Source organism: Epinephelus lanceolatus, chromosome 3 (assembly GCF_041903045.1).
Source record: "Epinephelus lanceolatus isolate andai-2023 chromosome 3, ASM4190304v1, whole genome shotgun sequence".
NCBI classification, from domain to species: domain Eukaryota; kingdom Metazoa; phylum Chordata; class Actinopteri; order Perciformes; family Serranidae; genus Epinephelus; species Epinephelus lanceolatus.
Genome location: NC_135736.1, coordinates 36265267 through 36290215, shown reverse-complemented (window position 1 = coordinate 36290215; position 24949 = coordinate 36265267). Strand labels below are relative to the sequence as shown.

The following is a 24949-nucleotide window of genomic DNA, read 5'->3' as shown; positions in this document are numbered from 1 at the left end:
CATATTGGTTTTTGGGTTTGTTTGAGTTTGCAGGTTATCAATGCAATCCACCATCTTACTGTTCTATCCCTGGACTGTTTAGTTCTGCTGTGCATTGTGTAACACCCTCTGTTGATGACAAAGTCTTGATTACAGTGATAACATGCAAAACTGGTAGAAAGGCATGCTGGTTCTTTAGATAGCACCAAGGTTCAAGAATCCTGAACTGAACTGGGCCTCAGTGGTGAACAGAGAATCCAAAAACGGTGAACATTCTTCATGAATTGAAGTAATAAGAGTCGACATTTAACAACAGCAAAAGCTATATAAAATGACTAAAACATTTCAATATGAAACACTCCCACCCACAAGTAGCATGCCCTGAGTATGAGACTGTTTGCACTGCTGCTTTTTAAATAGTAATGTTTTAGTAGAAATTCCTGTGTTTAGCAAGTAGTGAGCATACAACTGCATATTGAGACTTGGATTGTACTGTATGAAAGTTTGTAAACAGATGGATTGATATAGTTCTGCTGTTGTGGGGTGCCCACTAGCTCATCTGGTATAGCAGGTGCTCTCTTGTTTACGTCAATTCATGAAGAATGTTTTTCTTTTTTGGATTCTCCGTTCACCGTGGAGGCATGCAACAAAGTTTTCCTTACAAAGCAGAGGTAACACTTGGGTAGTCTTTGATATAACAATGGTCATTTTGTGGGTTAAGTTTTCTTTTAACAGTGAATGTAGTGGGAAAACAGACACATGTAGACATTCTTGGAGATTTTCAGATTTTTTTTGTCAGAGCTTAGAAAAACAAAATATTATTTATGAATTTAATATATATAAAAATACGTATATTAAAATTCAGTTCTTTCTATATTACAAATAAATCTTGTCTTGGATGAGTAACATACCCCACATTATTTTGGGTTGTATTGTTCAGAGTGCATTATGTTGGGAGTAAGAATGCTGTTGGTTTCTGCACTGTGAATCAAAAACTAATAACATTAAAAGATTTAGTAAAACTACAAATCAATGTTATGTTTAAACAAACTACAGATGCATTCTCCATAAAAGACAAATCCTTATGGTGCACGTTTATACAGAACTACAGTGCTTATGATGTATTCCCACCACAGATAATGTATTCCTCCAAATCCCAGCTGTATTGTACGGGTGCACTGTGTGCCTCCAGCCAGTTTGGTCAAAGTCAAGAGAATAAAAGTGTTCAAAAAGGAACCTATTGTCACTTCTGAAATAAATTTTGTTGTGTATTCATTTCGCTCAGATATGACTGACCCCTACCTCCACCAGTTAAACAGGGCCTGTGCCATAATTACCTTATAGAGTACAAAACATTCCCGTTCTTAAATATCCTGAGCAGCTTGTTATCTGTAGTGACTTCATGAAAGTGGGCCCCCTTCTCATTGGCAAAGAACAGGTCAGGTTTCCATATGGAGTCCAACATAGAGGGGTCCAAGTCCAGAGAGTCATCTGGGTATTCAGCGTAGGCGAGCCTGGGGTCATTCCACTGCTGACGGAGGAAGATATTCACACGGTAGTCCTACAGACACAGAGAATGACACGAATACATCACTCACAGAGGCATTAAGACACTTTTATGGAAGCTAAGGTAACTAGTTGTTTCCCCACAACATCATTTGCATGATGAGTGAAGTTTGAGCTCAGTCCAAGCGTTATGGATGAAAAAAACAATGATGATGTGCAGTTCTTTACATGAGAACAAGAGCTGGAAATTGCATTGTTGCTCTTAACAAAACTACATTAAAAAAGTAAAAGATAATTGTGTATGTGTATATCTCCTACGTAGGAGATAAACTTGTTGTTTTTGTCCAACAGTTCCCCCCCACAAAAAAAAGAGAACAATGCTCTCTTCTCTATTTTAAAATTGCACTGCTGTGTTTGATGAATGTTGAAATATCTATCCAAGATACATGGATGAATTTGAGAAATGTTGCTTTGCATATTTCCACTGTGAAGCAGACATCTTTGCTCATGTTATCTCTTTGCAGGAAAAACAATTTCCAGAAGCAGGTTACCACAGGTGAATATAAATGAAGCTACAATCTTCACCTTGTGCAGTTTCTGTAACCACACTGCCCATAATCAATCAGCCAAGCTTCTCAGTATATCATATTTTCATCCTGGTTGCAATCTGCTCAAGGTCTGCACTGATGAGGCAGAGGTGTGCAAATCATTTCGAATCCCTGTTACGCCAGCTGTTGAGTTGGATACGGCGCTGATGGTCTGCAAACATGTCAGCAGTGGTGGAACCATATTGTTCATGAATACATATGTTCCAACTGGGTTCTTGATTTCTGCTTGCACAGGCAGATCTTCCACCACATCTGGAGGCAGCTGTGTCCTCATTGTTACCATCAGCATACAGAGGCACACTAAGGGGGTGGGGTGGGGGGGATTAAGTGGGGGTTTTAAGCGCTAACAAGCGACTGGAGTGTTGCAGCAGTTTGTCACAGGGTCATGCTCCCGAGTCTTCGCTTATGAGCCGCAGGTGAGCAAATCAGTCTTGTCCCTGAGGTTTCAGATGGTTCCTACTCCATGGGTGAACACATTATTAATGTATTTGTTTATCATGAGGGAACATGAACACTAACCATCATCACAGTAAATGTGCCATTGTTAGCCATAAGGCTCAATTTCAACTGTCATTAAAACAACAATAAAAGACACAGTATATGCAGTTACAAATGGACAGGAGTAAAGCAGCATCATGCAAATTAGGACATGTAAAATGCAGGCAATAATTACAAAACAATGTTAAGTAGACAATCAGCAAAAGCAGTTTAAACATAAAAACATAAAACCATATAACATTACAGAAGACAGGTGAAATCAGAAGGGAAACAATCTGACAAACACAAGCAGAAAGCAGATGAGAGCAGACGGGGTAGGCACAGGTAAGATGGCAGGTCTGACTGTTTTATACTGCAGCCATGTCTCACTCCAACCTTGTCACATATGGATGTTTGGTCATGGACCTTCCATGTCCAGACACGATGTGCAAGGTACCCTGGGTGTGTTGGATGTTTACGTTCTGGGACACTGTGTCAATTTATGCCTGTTACATGTACTGTATTATCTTCTTTCAAAATATACTTCTGCTTTCACAGGAAATTTACCATTTACGCACAGTCTCTTTCAAAATATGTCAGTAAAACACAGAACGTTTTGTGCCTTCAACAACGCACCTGGTTGGGTTTAGGAAAAAAGAGGAGGGTTTGGCTTTATACAGCGCTCTCCTGGGCGAACAGCGCTCTCCTGGGTGAAGGCTGGTGTTTGTTGGAACCAGCCACCACCTGTCTCGGACTTTTGTCACCTTAACTTGAGTTCATGTCCTGCTGCGTTTCCCCCTGATGCCGCAGAGAGCCATTACACAATAACGGTGATCTGCCACCTATCATGCCGTCGCTAAAGGACGACTTTTTGTGAGACCAGGATGAACGGTAGGAGTCGCTATGTCATATACTTAGCAGGATGTTCCAAAACTGAAAGCTCTTGCTGTGAAGGCCTTGTAGTGGAAATAAGAATTCCTCCTTGGGACAAAATTTTCTGGGAGATTAATTTACTTAATGAGGGAGGTGGTAGTTCATTGAGAACACTGAACATTAAAAAAAAAACTGTGAAATTTATTAGTTAATTTTTTTGGTATTTTGCTTTTATTGATAGGGCAGCTATAGTTTGAGAGGAGAGGTGGGAGAGACAGTGGGGATGACACAGCAAAGGGCTGCAGCCTCTGTGTGGTGCACACTCTACCAGGTTAGCTAGAGGTTACCCAAAGCACTGTGAAATTTAATAAGATTTTCACAGCTAAGGACACCCTATCTGGGAAATATTACAGCGATAGTAGCTTTCAGGTTCATTATCCAGGACCTTAAGAGCTTGATTATATAGACATTAAACAGGCTTTAATATTGTATCAGTGCTAAGAGTCCAAGTGTTTATACATCATATGTAAGAAATCATAGTATGGAAATAAATTTTAGCATAAATGATGTATGCCAAATGCCAAAAATGGCTTCTTTTTGCACCAACATATTCGAAAACAACCTGAAAAAACCCTAATCCTGTGTTCAAACCTATTAAACCCATTACATCATGTCTCTTCTATCTGACAAGCAGACGAGTTTCAGCCTCTACCTTTTGGCTGCAGATACAAAAAACAAAAACAAAATAAGAACCAGCCAGACAAAAAATGATTTTTTTTCCCATGGCAATCTCAGAACCAATCAGTTATTGTCTGATGATGATAAAGCCTCTGGGGGCAACGGCCAATATTTCAGGAGATCCAGTGTAGCCAGAGGATATCCAGGCCAAGACTTCCTCTGCTGTGTGCCACTCATTGTTTATAGTTTCATTAGCAAGTTGAGACAAGACAGACATCTGCATATGAATGTATGAAAAATGAATGAATGGGAAAAAAAGTTAATAAAAAGCAAAATCATCATCAGATGACAGCTGATGGGTTCTGAGATTGTATTTCAGCAAATGGGCTCTGCCTCCTGTGCTCCCACTCCGACTGTTAACCTGCAGGCAGAGCCCACTCCAACATGACTGGTCAGTACTACTGGGACTACAATCAGACACCAGAACACTACCAACATCAAAATCTTGTCCTATGGATTCTGCATACAGATGCAGATATCTGTTCATAGAGATTATTCTCATGGTAATAAGACAATTAAATTAGATGTGGTCGCTTTATTTATCAGGTGCAATGACTTCAAAAGGTAAATTAAGGTCTGTATATAAGGTTAAAACTACTTCTCCTTTTCCTTTTGATCTTACAGGACTTTTATCTTTAGCTGAGACACGATATGGAAGCAGAAAAGTTTGAGAACAAAGGAGGGGAGAGATAGAAGTTTGCTCTGCATTATCAAGCTCTTCTTTCTTGTAAAGAACAAGCTCTTGTGTGGTGTTTCAGAAGGAAAGGCTAACAATGGCGTTCAAATAATGTGACTGCATAGTAAAGACTTTTAATAACATCAATACGCTTCACCATTGTCCTGTCTGGGGGTCGCTACAATTTGTACTGACGATTTTGGCGTATGGTTGGGCTGCTTAGACTACGGGTGCTGGGACAGCTGTGTTGCTGTTTGTTCTATGTAGTGTTTTTGAAATGTGTATGTGCTGTACTACACATTGCCTCTTTGAGGATAATTAAGTTTTCTAAACTAAACTACAGTGAATTAAACTTAAATGATATTAAAGAAACCATCTGGAGTTATATTTGATCACAGCACATTGAACAGCAGTTCAGTCTGGTGGTCTGTCTGTCCTCCAGCTGCTTTAACCTGTTAAATGAGGGTTATGTACGTGGGAATTATAAACAATAAGAGGAGATAAGCCTAGCTTAGGTGGGGGAGGGGGGTGGCCATGCATAAATCAGGAGTGATATCATATGGTCCGAGGTTACTTCTGTGGAGTGGGAGACGCTTGGATGAAAATGTAGGCCATTTATTTATTTCTCGAATGATTTAAATGGTCCGTGAGAATAAAAGCAGCATAAGCATCGGGGGGGGGGGGACGACACGGAGCATCTCAAACTGGTACCTCAATAGTGAACTGAGTGTCCTGATGCCAGTATCACTCCATTGCACTGCAAGTTCAGCTCCCTAGAAAATTCCCAGAATGCACTGTAAAAGGCAGTGAGCATATCTGCTCACTATGCTCACTGACTGGAAGTGACATCACTACTCTTCCACTTGACTACACTTCCAACAGAGCCACGGCCATCGCACGGTGAACACAGATGCGGCTAATGAAATTAAAAAGGAGTAAGTCTGATTTAGGTGTGACAGTAATACTAACTTTTGTCGATGCTTTTGGCCTATTTGAGTCAAACGTGCAATTTTTATTTCATGAGCTGCTTCTCTGCACTTATCAAAACTCCCCCTGAGAATCAGTGTAACAACTAACATTTACACATGTACTATTACAGCTACCTGTTTATACTCTTTATGCTTTATTTTTAATTAGCTTTTACACGCCATATTTGTCAAACTGAAGAGAACAAACATGTCATTATAATCACTGCCTAGGAATCATGTAGCAGATTCATTAGCCTCTTAGTGTTCACTGATGCAGAAACCTAATCAGAGCTGGAAATACAATTCACTGTACAGTGATTCACTGCCTGCCTGAGGTTATCCTGGATGTCTCTACCTACAGATGAGATCTCTGCTGGCAGGTTGAGAGGCCTTCATTTCAGCTATTCAGTCACAGTTTTTCTCTGGCGGTTGCTTGATTACCACAGTGTCTGGGCACCAAATGTTAAAGATCCAATCCGTTGTCTATCTGGTGTCTTCAACTAGTCTGCCAGCAAAGCACTATCCTGATGCACCAACTGCAAACTATGTACTGGTTTCAACTGTTTTAAAACATGTATTGTAGTCAGGGTTGGATATTAATTTTGCTTTTTGGCTGGTGAGTGAAGCAAATCCAGCAGCCACTTGCATATTTTATCAGCATTTGGCTGGTGAGTGGTGCTAATTTCCAACCCTGATTATACTACATAACCATCTGGATAATTAGAAAAGAGTGTATTAAATTAAAGTCAAAAGCAGCTGGATTTAGAAGGCATTCAATCAGTCATTCAAGTCAAAGGAGAGTATACAAAACAACAGCATGAACTGCATGTACAGACTAGAATGACCAAAACCATCCCACGCCATTGGTGGCCATTTCTCATAATTACACTTACAAACAATAACATATTTAAATACATTTTCCACCTTGAAAATGAGCTTTGAAAGTGTCTTTGTCCATATCTGATTATGAAACTTAAAGTTCACTCAGAAATCAAAAATACACATTTTTCCTCTTAGCTATATAGTTGCAGAATGTTGGAGGTATCCACAGAAGAGATGTCTGCTCTCTCTTGAATAGATTTTTCCAGAAATCATGACCCGGTTACCCAATATAATCCAAAGACCCCGGCGGTAACAGTTTCAGGTTTGTTAGCTCCTCCAAGTGGTTGCTATTTAAAGTACCCCAGGCTTTAACAGATCTGGGGAAAACTGTATTTTCCTCCTCAATCTTCAAAAAGATCTAAAGTTAGAAACACTTATATCCATTCATGGCATCATTTGAATGTGGTGATGTGCTTGTTTTTCTTGAGAGGCCACTGTGTTTGAATAGTTGTTGTTTTATTGTGGAGGTTTTTTTTGTTTTGTTTTTTTTGTACTGCATTTTAAATGTGTTTTGATTGGCTGCTACCTTGGTCAGGTTTCTCTTATAACAGAGATTTTCAATCTCAATGTGACTTCCTGGTTAAATAAAGGTTAAATAAATAAAAATAAGATACTATTTTCTGTCTGCTAAAATACACCTGCAACCATATCAGCACAGAAGGAAGCGTGCAGTACCACTGAGCTAGCTAATGAACTTTGAACTTGATTTATGCTTCCTTATGTGCAGTGATAAGGTTTGCAGATGTAGTTTGGTAGAAAAAATATTGTTTTTGACATGAAACTGCTCACAACAAGGTCTGTGGATTATCGTAAGTAACCTGGTCATGATTTCTGGAAAGGGACATTGCTGTTGATTTTTTTAAATGTATTTTTTGGCACTCTGGGCACCACAAGCTGAGTGACATCTAGTTCCATTATATTAGAGAGAAGTCAGACATCTCTAAGGCTGATATCTCCAACACTCTGCAACTCACATCAAAACTATCTACACAGACTGATAAAAAGCACTGCAGGGAGGAGGAAAAATAATGTATTTTTAAATTTTGGGGTGAACTGTCCACTCTAAAGCTGCACTAATTAATGTTTTTATATCAACAATGGATTAAATGATTGTCTGACTGAACGTGTTAGGTGAGAGGTACTGCTTATGGCGACGCGCCTACAGAGAATTCTTATCTGACGCTGGAGTTTCTCTCAACTCTACAGACGTTTTTAGTTTCCTGTAACTCTTTGTCTTGGTTTCACAACTCAGAAACTCTCGTTAACTCAAATGTTCAGCTGCAGCAGCTGCTTTCAGAGAAAAAACATGGAAAAATCCATTGTACGCTATACCTGCCAAACACCAAACAGTAAACAGAAAATGTAAGTGCATAGCTGTTACAGCAGCAGGGCATCAAAGAGCTAAAGAAACATATCTTTCTCTGAGGAGTTAGGTGAGACTGAAGCAGAAGTAAAATGAGTGTGATTATTGGACTTGGCCAGAAATGCAAATGCATAATGAATATCTGTTTTGCTCTGAAACTGTAAAAGTTTGCCAAATAAACTTTGTAAGATGCTAATATGTCAGTGCTGTATTTGTTCCACTGCCCAGAGGTGGCCACATAAATAAATAAATAAATAAATAATGCAACTTTATAAAGACAAACACAAGCATTCAGGATACAGGTGCACTGCTAACAACAAAACAGCCAAATTGTTGTACCACAGGTTTGGACTTGAAATGGTTTTTATGAGGACAAACCTGTGGTATTATCATGTTTCCCTGTACTCAGATCAACTAAACACTGCTCGCACACAGAGAGAGAGTGGATTAAGAGGGATGGAGAGATTGAGTGAACAAATGAAAAAAAAAGAGTCTAACAGTAGTAAATCTGTTTAACATAGATAGCGTGTACAGACCAGAGTGAACCAACCTGGCTCTAAGCCCTTTGTGTGTGTGTGTGTGTGTGTGTATGTGTGTGTGTACTGTGTGTGTGACATTAGGGCATTCAAAAATAAACTCTGAATCTCTCCTCCTGTTTATTTTTCTCCTCTCTTTTGGTGATGTAATGGTAAAACAAAGGAGGTGAAACAGTGTCACAAAACAACAGCAATAAATGGTCGCATTACCATCATAACTGTTCTCTGAAAAAAAATCTTTTTAAAAAGGGCATATTGTGTTTAATACAACTGCAAGGCACGCTCCATATATGTTCCTTCTGATAGGTGTTAGAGCTAACTTCTGAAAAACAAGAGGGATTAAAGGAGCTCTATGCAACATTCAGAGCATTAATATAGCAGCAGACCACTATTGGCTTTGTAAAGATATAGATATAAGATATAGAGTAATGGCATACTAAGCGGAGAGTGAAGTCACGCTCTCTCTGTGAATGCTGTAAAAGCTTCTCTGATAATTGTTGTGGTAGATGGTCCGGCTGCACATGCTTGTTAGTGCATGATGGTGTGACAATGCAACAGCATGACCAGCTACATTATCGCTGAGGCGCCGTAAAAGTGTTGCTCAAGCGCTCGGTAACGTGCTGAGGGCTTGTGTGTGTCTGCTACTTGCCACAACGCACCTCGACCGAATGTTTGTATTAGTTAAAAAAAAAAATCTCTGCTTTTGTTTGAGCCCCATTTTAAATCACATTACACCACCCCATTGCATCCCTGTGTGCACCGCTATGCACATAAAGCTAGCGTAGTGTCGGCTAACTAAGATAAAAAACAAACAAAGGCAAAGCAAAACAGCTTTTCTTGCACATTTCATACATCAACGCAATTCGAAGTGCTTTACAGAGCAATAAAATATAAAACATAACTAAGGATATTAATTACTAAATGATTTACAATTTTAAAAAATCATTAAAAATAGCCAAAATGTAGACAAGAGGTGCAAAGATAAAAAGACTGGATTATTTAAGATTATTAGAAATGAAAACAAATGAATGGCTGACACTTAATCGCCTCATTGAAACGCTCTGAAAAATTTGGGCCGTCTCAACTTTGATGTGTAGCGCCTCATGCCTGTCAGGTGCAACAAGCGACGGGTATCAGTTTGTAGCCTAAACTACTTGTAGCCTGTTGCTGTGCAGTTGGTAGCATGAACACAGCGTGAGTCCTGCTGAGTGTATCCCACTGGTTAGCTCACTGATGCCACTCCGTACTGTGCTCATACGGCAATTACCGCTGATATTGGAACGGCATCGTTGCAGAAGTGCAGCTCCCACCCTCCGGTTCCCCCCTGGTTAGCTCCACTATCTCTGTTCATACTGTTGCCATTCATTCTTGGCACTCTTTATTGAGTTAGCACCGTTAGCTGCAACTTGCCGGTGTAGCCACCCCCATTCTAAATGGACTGGGGGTCCAAAGACATCCCGGCACAGAGCTTTTATTTTGAAGTGCTATTTCCTGCTGTAGAGCAAGTGACTAATGGATAGCTACTTGACAGAGACAGCTACTAACTCGATGATACGGCCAAAAGCAAGTATGATGCTGAATATATTAACTGACCTTGAACTAATGCATAAGGGGTAATCTGGACCCCATGGCAAGACCAGTTGGGAACCACTGCTCCTTTAATATGAATTTAAGTGATTTAACTTTACTATACCACAAGACCCATTCACATAATGTTTTAATTTCTCCAAAATAAATCTTCAGAGAGCTTCATCGCTCCCATTATAACATGCTCAGGTGGAACACCTCAGTGAGAACTGGGCTCTGTGTGTTCAGTGGATATAGTTTTGGCAGCATGGCAGACCTCAGGGACGTTACACTTTTCATTTTTTAAAAGGGTAAAGAGGGGGTCATGTAAAGTGCCACGCAGCGGGATGGAAGTCAAACAAGTATCAGCCACCTGAGGGCAAGCAGGCATTACATCACATCCTTGAATGACCTCAATAGTTTTCAGAGGCAGTCAAGTCAACAAATAAATAGACACAAGAAACAAAAATCCTCCATGTTGTAGCACGTAGTTTGTTACAGCCACAAAATCATGATAGAAACCAAGATTACTACTTATAGCAAATCTTCTTCCTCTAATTAGTATCATTAACAGTAATATTTCATGCTGACAGCAACAGTTCAAGTTCATGACATAAAAAGCCATATAAGACAGCATTTATCAGTCTATCCATGCATCCATTATCTACATCCAAGCCGTTAATAATACGTGTGTCGGCTTAAATCATATTCAGCTACAGTTATACTTCCTGTCATGCCAGTGAAACATATTTGAAGTCTGTTTTTCATGTGTTGAGGTTATTTCACTGCACTCTCTTGTTTGTAAGGAAAAGAGGAGTGGGGAGATGAAAAGACAGATGGTGAGGAGAGAGAAAGGTCTTAATCCTAATGTGACATATGGCCCATGTATATATGCATCTCTCAGTGCCCCTCTCTCCACAGCTCTCGGTATGAACTGTGTCTCACAACCTCTGCATTTGCTCTGACCCCTCACTCTGCACAGTCCCCAAACTCGCTGCTTTTAGTCCCTTCGTTGGCTGTCTGACTTTTAGATCACGCTCTCACTTTCCAAATCACTCAGCGGGATCGGACCTTTGACACATGCCTAATGTGTTTGTAAGGTATGACACAGGCTTCCCTTCCTCCGACACTAGCCTGTTAGCTGTTCCCTGGACGGTGGGCAGGATCTGTGCACAGGCAGCTTTACATGTCTGTGGTGTTCACATCTGGAACAGCCTGTCACAAGAGTTTAAATCTAAGTTAAAAAATGAACAAATAAAAAGGGTAATAAACATAATTTCCTGTATGTACTACGGACGGACTCAAAAATAAATCACACAAAGCCGGCTCATTGTTGTGTGAACAAGCACACATAGGCCGACTGTCATGAAAAATTTATTTGAGTCCGATAAATAATAAGTCAAACGAAAGCAATATTGTAAATTTTGAAATGACTCATGACAGTTCTTGCTTGGCAGGCAAACACACCAACACGAACACACACACAGTTACAAATGGCATATCCGACAGAACAACTCCCAGTGGTGCAGAAAGCACTTAGACCTTGTCGCTTCAGTCATCCATCCACTCGTCCATCCATCCATCTTTAGAGGAGGCTTCACTGATCACAACCAGTTCTGCTCTGTTAGCTAATTATACAGGACGTGCAGAAAGTGAAGTGGTGTCACGGCGTAGCCAAGCATCACAAATGTGTTCAATCATTACTGATTTACAGACACACAGAAATACATACTTCAATTTGATCAATCAATGGTGTCAAATAGTTTTGGAGCTGATAGCACCCATTTTGGGATTAGCTGCCAGTATCAACTATTTCTGGCTTTGGGCCAACAAGACAAACAACATGTTTTCACATGAAGCGTGAGTGCACATTAGCAGCTCCGTCTGTGTCCACACAGGATGCAATCAGGCACAGTATTGAGTGTAGGTCACATGTGTTTTGACAGGACTCAGAGCCTAACACACAATCACTGTAATCATGAGTGTAAAACAGATGAAAATATACTTAAAGCACAACAATACCCTCAGGGTTGCCTTTGCAGGTATTCACCTTATTCTAAGCCTGAACCGGGGCGCTTCTGCTTTGCATGATTTTGTGCGCTTACCTCTGTTTTAGACAGGAAATACATTAACTTTGCTAAGCATTGCCAACTTTATTATGTTTTACCTGCCAAACAGCTGCTCTGAAACTAAAAAGAAAAGCTGTTATTAAGTTGTAATAGTTTTTCAGACTAGAAAATAAACATTTAAATTTCCAATATGTGATCAGGTTATCCAAATAACGACTATTTGGAAATTTGTGCCACAATGTGTGAAACAGTAGCTATGTGTGAGACCAGCCAGTTGGTATGATATTACACAAGCACTTGATGTGTTTTTGTAATGACTCTCACTCTTGGCAATTTTTTTTAATGTTGACCGTTAAAGAGATGATGATGATGATGATGATGATGATGAAAGCAGGCTTAGCTAATGCTAGTGAGGTGGCTCTAGCTAGGCTACTGCAGGCTGCCAGGAAGTGTGCCAGGCTTTGAAGCCAATTTTCGTAGTGGCCAAACAGTGGAATTACAACTTCTGTGTCTGTCACGTGATGCCATCGAGGCCAAAAAGACTTTGCTGATTAGGATCATCTGGGTAATTTTATGTGTGGCAGTTGAACATTTTTTGCTTCTTGTGTCACTGAGCAATTTTCATAGGAATAAATGGGGCTCTGCCTCCAACGCTGGGCTAAGGTGCTTCATGTTACTCTTTGGCAATGGGCTAACGTGAGCCACGGTTAGCTGTATGGGAGCAGTAACAGGGGCATAAAACACTTTTCCTTGAAATCCTGGATTTCTATGGCAAAGAAATTGGCATTTCCTACATGACATGGAAAAATCAGCATCCAGTGATTGGGTGGTTCACTCAGTTTGTGGACAGTTAAGCTTGCTAAGTGTTGTTAGCAGTCATGTTGAGAGATTTTGCTTATTTTGTTCCTTATGACATAGCCGTCTACATGAAGAGACTCTAGAAAATAATTTTACAAGTCCTTACATGTCATTTTAGTTGGGCTGGGTATGGAACTCCATACTTTCAAGGGCACTGACCCAAGTACATTGGTACTACCAAGTACCAGCTCGCGTTTAATCAATTAGTGCCAAATTTCAGTACTGAAGAGCACATGTGGGTGAGAACGCTGGGCAATGTAATCTTATAAATAGCCTAGTATCACTGCTACTTGTGATTGTGTTCTTTAATTATGCACTTATTCCACATATTTGTCAGTTGTGTAAAAACAGGGATAGATAGAGATGAGCAGACATATACACACACACAAGTTAACAGCCAGAGAGAAAGACACACTGAGCTCTTCTTGTGATTATAATAGAAAAGAGGAGCAGAATCACTTGTCGACAGCAGCGTCTTTAAAATTTACTTTTTTGTCATTACAGAAAGAGTAAAGTACCACAAAAAAAAAGTACCATAGGTTACCAGTACCAAAGTCCGGGAACCAGCATAGGTACTGGCATCTGTTCAAATGTGAATGGTACCCAACCCTAGATCCAGCTTGGTATGCCGTCCTTCCAGTCACTGATGGTGGTTTATGGAAAACCATCTGATATCTGCAGTCTAGTTGCTGAATGTTCCCAAATTAAGTCACTGTTTACAACGACAACTAGTCCAGCTAGCACTAAACTGGACCAAGCAAAAGATTAAAAACAATAGGTGCCATTACTCAGCCTGTGTGTACAGCTGGAATGGCAGAAATAAGAGTGTATCTAAACTAAATATGTATAATAATACACAAAATTTCAAAGCCTGCTTCCCCTGGAAATAATATGTTTAGGCAGTCTGTTTTTTATTCTGCAATTTATTTAGAAAAGCATCTTTATCTTTGCACTGAGCTGTGATATTAATGGCTGCATGTTTTTTTACAACACTGACAAATCCAACGTATCTTAACTATGTTTGGTGGTGGGGAAATTATTGATATGCAATATAATGGTGTTTCAAGAGGAAATAAACAGAGCTTCAATAAAGGGACCCAGATCTTGGCTAGCTTTCTGTCCTTCTTGGCAGTCAGTATGGATGGGTTACATCCTGGAAGGGCTCTCAGCTCCCTTTAAGCCACCAGTATCTTTGAAGTGAATTCTGCAGGATTTCCACACATACTGAAATTTCTATGCTTGTGTCTGTTATCGTTTGCCCCCGGTCAAGGGACTCCTAACAGGTCGGGACAGCTCTGCAGCTCTCTGAAATCCTAAAGGAGATAGAGTGACTTTCACAGGTCAAGAAAACTGATAAAATGCTTTAACTCCTGCTCCTGAAAGCTTTTTTACTAATCGAACTGCAACATTACACAAAGCCCTTAAAAATCTTCATTCTGGTCTGTTTACGTGTGTGTGTGTGTGTGTGTGTGTGTGTGTGTGTGTGTGTGTGTGCGCATAATATGGATGCACAAAGCAGCTCGTGTGGGGCCTGGACTGACTTCACGCCACTTTAGAGTATTTGCTGTCAAAGTCACTAAATGTCTCCACTGCGCTGCTATTCATGTCTGCTTGTCTGTCTCCTCTGATTTCTATCTCTGTCTGCCTCCCTCTGTCATTATCTCTACTTGTCAGTGTGTCATCATGTCTGGCCACAGTTTGGAGCTTTACTCTCTTCCTCTTGCCCCTCTGCTAGGTGCTAATAAGACCTGACCATATCCTAAATTAAAAAATTAACAAATAAAAACTGTTAATTGGTCAATAATAATACTAATCATTCCAATGCTGCCTCAGAACCACTACCTCTAATGCAGTTATTAATTAATAGCAAAGAATAATGTCAGTGATTCTACCTGTGCCATCTGTCGTTTAAAAGATATCGATGGATTTTACTCTTTTGTTAACGAGTTTCACCAGCAGTGTACTGTTTAAATCAGAGGGGTGTGCTTGTTGGCCTGTGAACATTTAACTATTTAAACATTAATGTTACCATGACTTTTTTAAATTTAACCCTACCCACCAGAGCCCTACTGTAATCTCAGCACATCTTGAGTGTTTGATTGATTGACAAACTAATACTCTTATTGCTGTTACGATCTAAACCATCAGGCTCAAAGCTTTTGGAGGTTTTTCGGGTATGAAATGATCTGCTTTCTACTATTTTTTTTCATGGATTTGAGCACCCAGGTGAAGTAAGGCTGAATATTCTCAATCCAGAATAATTTTAATCTAAAAAACATGGAGTGGCAGTCCACAGGGACCTGGGTTGGGAACCGGTGGGTCACTGGTACAAGCCCCCGTCCAGACCAAATATGGAGTGTGAACTGGTAGCTTTAGAGGTGCCAGTTTGCCCCCTGGGCACAGCCAAGTTGCCCTTGAGCAAGGCTCCACACCCAATTGCATGGGGTGCCTGTCCATGGGCAGACCCTTCACTATGACTCCTCTCCATTTAATGCATGTACAGGTCCTGTTTGTGCATGTGTGTGTATTTCAGGCCTGTGTGTATATGACAACAGAGTTAAAAAAAAAATAAATTTCATAAAGTATATCTTTTTCTTCTTTCCTTTAATCCTGGTCATATCCTCAATGGTCTAAAGGGTATAACTGGACTTGGACTGACATGATAGCACAGACCTGCCATGGGAATTTCAAAATTAAGGCACATACTAAAGATGACAATACATATCAATGTTTTTGCTTTGCATTAATGAGATTGGATCATTGCTCACTGAATCGATATACTGATCCAGATCTATGTATCGTTAAACCCCTGGTAAAATAAAGTTCTCTGGGGATTAGTGCTGTAGTCACCACCATGTTGGCTCTACTTTTGATGAAACAAGGTTTATGTAAAAAAAACTTTGTCTGTGCCTCCATGCTAATTTAACCTTTATGCAAATTTAATGCAGCTTCATGCGGCACCTTTGTTACTCACCATGGTGGTTTCAGCAATGGAGCCGAAGCTGTTGATGAAAATGTTACAGGAGACGTTGACTGGAGGACCTGCAGAGAGAGAGGTAGAATGATTACAGCACACAAATATGATATAAATACAAATGTAGTGTGATTGTCTTAAAGGGAAATAACACATGCAACCATATTATTAAGCTTCACACGAGACACCAAAAATATGCATCGTAAACATATTAATTGGTACAAAAGGTGAAACAGAATGACTGCACTCAACTTTGGGCATTGCAGTGAATAACAGGAATGGATTTTGCATGAGGAGCAAAACCCTTTGAAAAAGGTAGATGATTAATTCAGTCTCAGTTCTGGAAGATGCCACTGAGGTCTTGACTTGTAAACAATGACTGAATTCTTCATACATACAAACCACATAATTAATTGCTTTATAAATGACAGGTTTATTGACCTACTAGATAGATAGATAGATAGATGGGCAATACATCAGTATTATATTGATATCTTTATATGAGTCTAGATAGATTTAGATAGATTAAAAGGGCTGCGTTAAAGTAAAGCAATTTTATAAACTTAGCAGATTGTTCTTGCTGTTCTATTACTTGCCTTTACCCTCTTTATATCATATATTATTATATCCACATTACTGATGATTGGTTATCAAAAATCTGACAGTGTAAATATTTTGTGAAAGCACCAATAATCAACCGTAAAATATTTCCTCCATATTGATATTGAGATATCTAGTCAAAAATACTGTGATTTTCTCCATCTTGTAAAAATCAAATCAATCAAGTATTTCTTTGCATCATCAGTATTAAAGATAATGTTTGTAACTTTTATGAAAAACTATCTATATTACATTCTGAAAGACATACATGAGAGAGATAGTCTACCAATCAGTGACGAGGAGTCTCTAAAGCAGTTGTAAATTATGTCAATCACTCTATCAACTGCAGTCAAAATGTCCGGCTGGTGGGCAGTGCTTGGTACTGTATCCAATATGGCAGCACACAAATTTTCTCATTTTAAAATATGTTTCCAAAAACATTTGAGATAAGAAATAGGTGATGCAGTAACAGAATCTTGATTTATATTTGATCAGCGCTGCCTAGTTTGACAGGTTGCTACATTAGAGACTCCTCGGCTCTGATTGTTTTTTTTTTTGTTCACGTGCAGTAATGCTATTAGAAATGCTACAAGGCAATAGAGTGGGCGGAGAAGTATGATTTTTTTCTCACAGAATATCTGTCTTACTTATGGTGTCAGCGTCAGCAAATATAAAAGAAGTTAGTTTCTATAACAGTTACCAGCTAAAGCTTTAACTCTTTCACCAGCAGCTGTGCGTAGAATGTCCAGTAAAACACAGGACACAGAGTAATAAGGACGTGTGCCACAGATAGTGTACACTCCTTGTGTGTGTTTTGACCGACAACAAAATAACTTGGTCAGTTCACAGTGACGCAGGTCAGTACTATCATCTGACTGTTTTATCTTATCTCAAGCTGGACACAGATGTGTATATATTTGTGCACACATACACAGTATCTTCTCACAAGTATGATCTTCTTCTTCTTGTTTCTTCTGTGGTATGCCACTACAATGAGTACAATGAATGCTGCCTCTACCTGACTGAGTGTAATCAAACACAGAAGAGAATGAGTTATGCAGAAATGTGTCTGTCCTGCACTGGTTTGATTTTTGAAAACTACAGCAAATAAAAATGTGGGATGTGGGACAAGGGATAAAAATGCTGTGCTGTACAGGATAAAGTGGGACACCTGGTCATCCTAGCAGTGAGATATTGACCCTTAAAGGGTCAGTGCCGGGTCAGTGCAATGCATCGCTCTGACATAAATTGGCCAGTTGTCACTAAACATTCCGTTGATGTCCTCTCTGAGTCCCACTGGCCTTTTTCCCGATCTAGGGTCATGTCAACAGAAAGGTTAAGGAGATGTTTTCAACTTTCTGCGGAAGGAAATTAAGTTCTGATCATACTACACAATAAATATTTAAAAAAGGAACATTAAATATTTAAAAGAGGGACTAACAAGTTGCTTCAATATGTCAAGGCTGTTTTCTGCCTGTACGTCTGGCCTTTAGCAATATAAAATGATGTAGCACAGCCTTTGGGGATGCACAACACATTTACACACAAGTGCTGAGTATTTACACATGCATCATCGGGTGTCAATGCCTTCAATCTTCAATCACACCCCTGGGCTCAGGCAAAGTAAATCGATAAACCTCTGTTGGCAGTAAGACATTCTGCACAGACTAATTACACAAGAAACTCAGGTGTCCTGAAGATGTCATGTTTGAGGCCACAGTTACTGGTGCAGGTGTATTGGATGCATTATATGGAATCATTTGTATTTAGAGGAGGAAAATATTAGCAACACCTTTCGGTATAATGTAAGAGATGACCTGGACTGCTGCTGACCCGTAAGGAAACCGCTGCTTTTAAAGGAGTGAAAGGAGCTTGTGTTATTGGCATTATTGATCCCACCCTAACTCCACCTAACAACAAATTAATCCTGCTCCATACTCCACTGGACTGTTTCAGGGTTTTACATTTCAAATTGCCAAATTTGCAAAAAGACACCAAAATGAGCTTGTAACTCAAGCCTGCATTTGCTAAATCAAGGCCTAAAGATAGAACAACAAATTCAGCTAAGAGCTTTCAGTTCATCTAACCTACATATTCAGACTATGTGAGGAACTTTAGGGCAAAGGGCTCCAGACTTGCTATTACACTGGTTGCACTGGTGCACCAACTTTTTCATTTAGGTGCAGCAGCACATAATTTAGTGTACCCAAAACGTTTCTTCACGGATTTCTGTGCCACAATTATACACATTGTTAACTTCTTAACACATGTAAATGATTGTACAGTGCTGTATATTCACTTTTGTTGCTACCGAAAAACAGGCTTGAAGGAAATTATCGATTTCTTAGAGGGTCTCTCTGTACAACTAAACACTTAACAAGACTTTTTTTAGGTGACCAAGACGTTACAATTAACTTTCATAAACTAAAAACACACTGAAAAAGTGTTAATTATGGCTACTACGCCTATACTCTGGGGTTCATCTGGGGCATACGCCATGCTTACATGACCTAACCAATGTTGTAGCCATGGTAGTAACTTGTCAACAGACGGCATCCACCTGTCAGTCAAAGACGTCATGCCCTCAGTTATACAGAAATTTAAGTCTTCATAACATTTTAATGGGTGCGTTATATAAAAAATCACCCCACATACAGTTGTCAGAAACATGGAAATAAGCTATGGAGACCAAGGCTGTTTTGTGTACTAGTACTACTGCTGTAAAGTATTGCATTTTAACACAGGGGTCTATGGGGACTGACTCACTCTTGAAGCCAACCTCAAGCGGCCATTCGAGGAATTGCTGTTTTTGACAATTCCATGTTGGTTTCATTTTTAGCCTCAGTGGTTGCCACTTGATGGTGTCCCCACAATACGCTATTATATCTATTCAGGAAGGATAAAGTAGTTATTTGGTTGATGTGCTTTACAATGTATTGTAATATAAAGGCTCTTTACATTCACTTTATTGTGAAGCCACCTAAGAAATATTGACAACGCCAGCAAGGATTGCTACCATAACCAAAAGATTATCTAAAACCTGTCAACACACAATAAAGGAGTTCTTACTTATCTTACTGATCTTACTTACTTAGAACTGTTACATTTGAGCAACTGGACTGGACAAAATTTCCAGTTTGTAAGGTACCTGATTCTGTGCACAGTACCAGTCATGGTATGAGGAGCTGTGCCTGACAAATCTAACATGTTACCATGTCTGTTCTCAGTTAGGGATATTGTGAAAGCCAAAGAAAAGTTTTACCCCCAAAAATCATGAATACAGTTAGCTAGCTCAGTAGCACTAGGCGAGCTAGCAGTAGATGCACACTTTCTCCTGCGTGGTAATACAGTTTGCAGGTGTACTTGGGTTGACAGAAAATAGATACTCCATGAAACTGCTCACAACAAAGTCTGTGGATTATCTTGAGTAACTGGATCATGATTTCTGGAAACAGACATTGCTGATCATTTTTCAAATGTATTTTTTGGCACTTTGAGCACCACACGCTGAGTGCCATCTAGCTCCATTATACTGGACGGACTTTCCCCGTTAAAGGGTTTTTTTGGGGAGTTTTTCCTTATCTGCCTGAGGGTCCTAAGGACAGAGGGATGTCGTATGCTGTAAAGCCCTCTGAGGCAAATTGTGATTTGTGATATTGGGCTTTATAAATAAAATTGATTGATTGATTGATTGATTGAAGGCAAACATCTCTACAGGTGATATCTCCAACACTCTGCAACTCACAACAAAAAAATCCAGATTGATAAATAGCACTACAGGAAAGTGGAAAAATACTTTTTTTTGATTCTGGAGTTCATTGTTCCTTTTAAACTAAATTTTGCTGTTGCACGATTTATCCATGTTATTGTGAACAGTGCCTCACAGGGGAAGTTCACTTTTCCCTGTTTGTTCCTGTGGAAAAATACAAACAGACACATAGATAGTTTTGTTGATACCTTTAAAGTTTGGTCTTATCCTGGCATCGTACCCAGATGTCCTGCCCATCAGTTTGTCGAGAAAATCAGAAGGGGACATTGGGACCTGCCGTGCCCTCGCAGCATTGTCCACCTCCTTACACTGACCCAAGCTGTCACAGAAACAAAACACAGATAATACAAGTCAACATCTGTGAGGCTTTCACAGCAGGATGTGTATTTTGCTACTCTCCTTGTCACTTGATGTAAAGCGCCATAGTGAGTCGAGTTATTGACTGTTTATGACAGCTTTGATGTTTGTTATTCAAAACGTCAGATTCATAAACACCCTGTGGATTAAACTTACACAAGACAACTTTTAAATCCAGAATTTCTGACCAAGGAGTCCAATGATTTTGGAAAGTAAGAACTCTGAATTTGAAATGGTCCAGACAGTCACTCTTTGCTCAGTCACACTTCATTTGCAATGACAGTATTTTAATTAAATCAATACAGTTGGAGCAATCAGCGGATTGACTTGAGTAGCACAGTCAATTTGCATGTTGCTTTCACATTAAGTCCAAATTTTTATAGTGCTGACCTCTAAGGGATTGGGGAAAAATCTAAAATGAAGGAAGCTATCAGTTGTGGAGCAATGTCCAATTTTATATAACCCTGCTCTCCCATAGCATAAACTCCTCCACAAAATGTTGGAAAATTCTTTGTTTTATCTTACTAGGCAGTGTGTGTGTGCGTCTGTTTGGTTGTGTGTGTGTGTGTGCGTGTGTGTGTGTGTGTGTGTGTGTGTCTTCTGGGGTGAATGGGTAGTAGCTTCTAAATGCTATGGTAAAGCTTGATGATCCTGAAACCACACTTGTATGTGTTTGTCAGTTGGGACAAGAGGGAACATTTCCCAAAATAACTCTGCTCACTGCATGGGTTGTACTGCATGTGAGCGCGCACACACACACACACACACACACACACACACACACACACACACACACACACACACACACACACACCCTATTCAGCAGCACATCCAAGTGTAATTTCAGGACCTTTAATTTGGGATTTGGAAGCAGTGACCATTTACCCCAGCAGGGAGTAACCTTACACAATCCTGAGCACAGAATAACAGCGTTTACCATGAGTTTGATTTCATTTAAAGAGGACATATTATGCAAAATGCAGCTTTTCTTGGCTTTTCGACATTAAAGCGTCCCCGGTGTGTCTAGAGCCCCCAGTGTGTGAGCAAAAACAATCTTTTCTCTTTTTCTCCTGCTCCATCTATCAGAAAATGTATGCAGCAATGAGCTAGTCAGATCTGATGCCTGATATGACGTCCTGTGGAGCTGCTGTACCTTCCACCTCCAGCTAAATGACCATCTGCCATTGCTCGATATCACAGACCTGGTAACGGTACAAGCAAAACATGCTACTTGATCTTTTGTTGGCTGCAAGAACCAGAAGTCTTCATGTGCTCCCATCATCCAAAAATATGAAGATGCAGTGTCAAAAAAACTGTGCTGCAGTACCAGCTCACAGGTCTAAGAATTGACAGACCTTGTCACCCAGTAAGACAAGTATTTCCATATATCTTCCTGGTCCTGTCTTGCCTCCATTGCACTGAAGAAACATGATTACAACACTGCCGTCTTCTTCAGTGGCAATTAACCATACACAGTGGAGAATTATTTGGGGCTAAAAAAAAAAATTCAGAGGTAACATCTATTTTGGTGTGAGACTTATTTGGGCAGCATGAGACTGAAGGTGAAAGTTTGTGTTGCACAACACAGGCACAAGAGCTGGCAATCCTATTTTACTGTTTATTTTGCAGGTTAGCCTGATGAAGTTGATATTAGCATGTTTTGTGGCTAATGCAGCTAGCTTAAATCATAGGCCCACATGCTGGAGGAATGTTGGAGTAAGTTATGTAACACTGAAAAAGACTGTGAACACAACTGGCCACCATTAGACGTTGATAGTTGTTTGAATTTAGGTTGTGATGTCAGATGACCAAAATTCAGTGTCAGCACAAACTCTAATGCCAATGTCAATTTGAAACACAATACTGACAACTGATGACCTTGATATTTTGTAGGTTTTAAGTTGTGTGTTCAATAACTGCAATCCAACGTCTTCCAAACATCTAATGCAAATGTAATCTTGAAGTAGAATTAGTCATAAGGTATGGAGAACAAAACCTCAGTGTTTGCAAAGCGTCATAATGTTAACATCCACACAAGTAAAATGTTGATAGACATTTAAATTATCATCAAATTAATTTTCATTCCAACCAAAATTTAACATCTGTCCGACAAAAGAGTCTACCATCTCTCTGATGTCACAGTAGCCCTTTTTAAATAGGAATGGTGCAAATTTGCAGGAAAGCCCAATCAGTCTTCTTTCAGCATTGGCAGTATAAAAACAAAATCGGGGAGTGCAGCAAAATGCCGCCTACCTACTTTTGTTTATACAGAATGCGCCTTTTTTTGGGGCAATGGGGGGAGTGAGCAAGTAACAAAATGTCTAACTCAGTGTGTGACGTAAACAGTGACGTTGGAGGGAAGCTGCGGCTGGTCAGTACTTCTGCGATTCTCTCATAAATTGGCCTGTCCTTCACCGTCCCCGTTATCTGACGGTTAATGGCCTCTTCGTTTGCGAGGGCAAGGAGGGCGTGCAATTCCTTGTCTCACCAGTTGCTCATCTTTACAGTGTCTGCCAGGTTTGTGTTTCCCTCTTGCTACTAGTACTAGCTGCTCGCTAATTCCTGCTATCAGCTGTTTCCTGTTAGTCCACCGCCAGTGGCTCGCATGTGCAGCGTCATCAACAGCTGCTCCCACAAGTCATCAACAGCCCCTCTTGTTGCAGAAGGCCGCCTCCTTTTTAAACCAAAAAGGTTCCGCCAATATGTTTGCCCCTCCGTGGCGGAAAATTGGGCACCTCGGATCAACTCGCCAATCCGGCTCTGTGTGTCTAAACGCTCGCAGCTTGCCAGCAAAACAGCCCAACATTCGTGGAAAATCTGGCAGTGTAAAAGGGGCTATTGACATGCGCTGCCAACTGGGAATGTTTAGTCTCTGAAGCCTCATTTGAACCCAGTTAAATCATGACAGTAGGTTGGATGTGGGTAACTTTATTTGCAACAAGCTCAGCTGGCTTCAATGTGCCTCCATTAGCACACAATCGCTACTGGAGAGCTGGCAGTGTGTTTAAAGTTACACTGTTGTCAACAAACCGGTTCTATGAACATGTAATCCTTCACCACCGGTAGTAAAGTAAGTGGGAGTGTTGGGAGTAAAGTGCAGCTTAAACGTGGTTCCCAGGCTGCAATAACGCCAATAGCATAGATGTGGAAGACTGGAAACACCGACCAATCAGAGCAAACTGGGCTTTCTCAGCAAGTGGTGCTTAAAGAGGCAGGCGCCTAAATGTTAACGTTTCAATGTATATAGGGTCAATATAGCTACACTCAGGCACACAGAATGATAAAATATATGTTTGACATTAAAATATGTTAACATATTAAAATATGTAAACATATTTTAATACAAATATGAACCTGAAAATTAGCATAATATATTTATCCTGTAACCTTTTCTAAACATGCACTCACTCTGGCGGTGACAGCAAGAGACAAAGGGACCAGATCTCATTCATTTCCAATGAGCTTTGGGAGGCGAGGAGGGACAGAGAGCAGAGAGACAGCTGGAGGAGGGATACAGTGACTTGGAAACAGGAGAAAGTCGAGCAGAGTTCAGCTACAAGCAAAGGAGTGGAGGTGGGCGGTAGATCCAAATAAGTCAAGCTTGATATCTCATATATGCCCTCAGAGCTGAGGACACTGGCCCTCAAGAAGAACATTAGACAGCAGAAGAACAAATCCCTGTTGTGATAAGAGGGAAAAATATATCATCAAATATAAATTCAGACATAAATTTGTTCTCATTGTCATGTCTGACTTCAGCACCGTCTTGCTTGGGAGTGATACAATCCCTGGTCCTGCCCTCGGAGAGAGCTCTGACACAGAAGCGAGCCACGGGGAGGCCAGTGTAGAGCTGCGTTCTGGTCGCTGCATCACCACACACATTCTCTGCGTGCTGTCTGTCTGAGTCTGCCTAAAGATGTGGATGTGTCTGCTAGGAGTGTGTGAGTCATGCTCAGCATCATTTAAGTGTGTGTGTATGTGTGTGTGTGTGTGTGTGTGTGTGTGTGTGTGTCTGTGTGTGTTTCCCTCTCTGAGACAACAGCCCGACAGTGTTTCTACCTGGCAGTGGATGCAGGTACTGCTGAGGCGTCTGTGGATGTTGATGCTGGCTCAGTTCCACTGTAAATATTAGCAGCATTCATGGCAACAT

General features: G+C 40.3%; 1 protein-coding gene across 2 annotated transcripts in view; it reads right to left on the bottom strand.

Moving 5' to 3' along the window:
- glra3 (glycine receptor, alpha 3) overlaps positions 1 to 24949 on the bottom strand; it is a 74588-nt gene that overhangs the window by 31499 nt on the left and 18140 nt on the right. For both annotated transcript variants that reach the window (XM_078166313.1, XM_078166314.1), the window contains exons 2-4: positions 20631 to 20761; positions 16074 to 16141; positions 1317 to 1540 (exon numbers count right to left, since the gene is read on the bottom strand). In XM_078166313.1, the coding sequence (XP_078022439.1) occupies positions 1317 to 1540; positions 16074 to 16141; positions 20631 to 20761 (423 nt within the window). The remainder of the gene's footprint in view (positions 1 to 1316; positions 1541 to 16073; positions 16142 to 20630; positions 20762 to 24949) is intronic.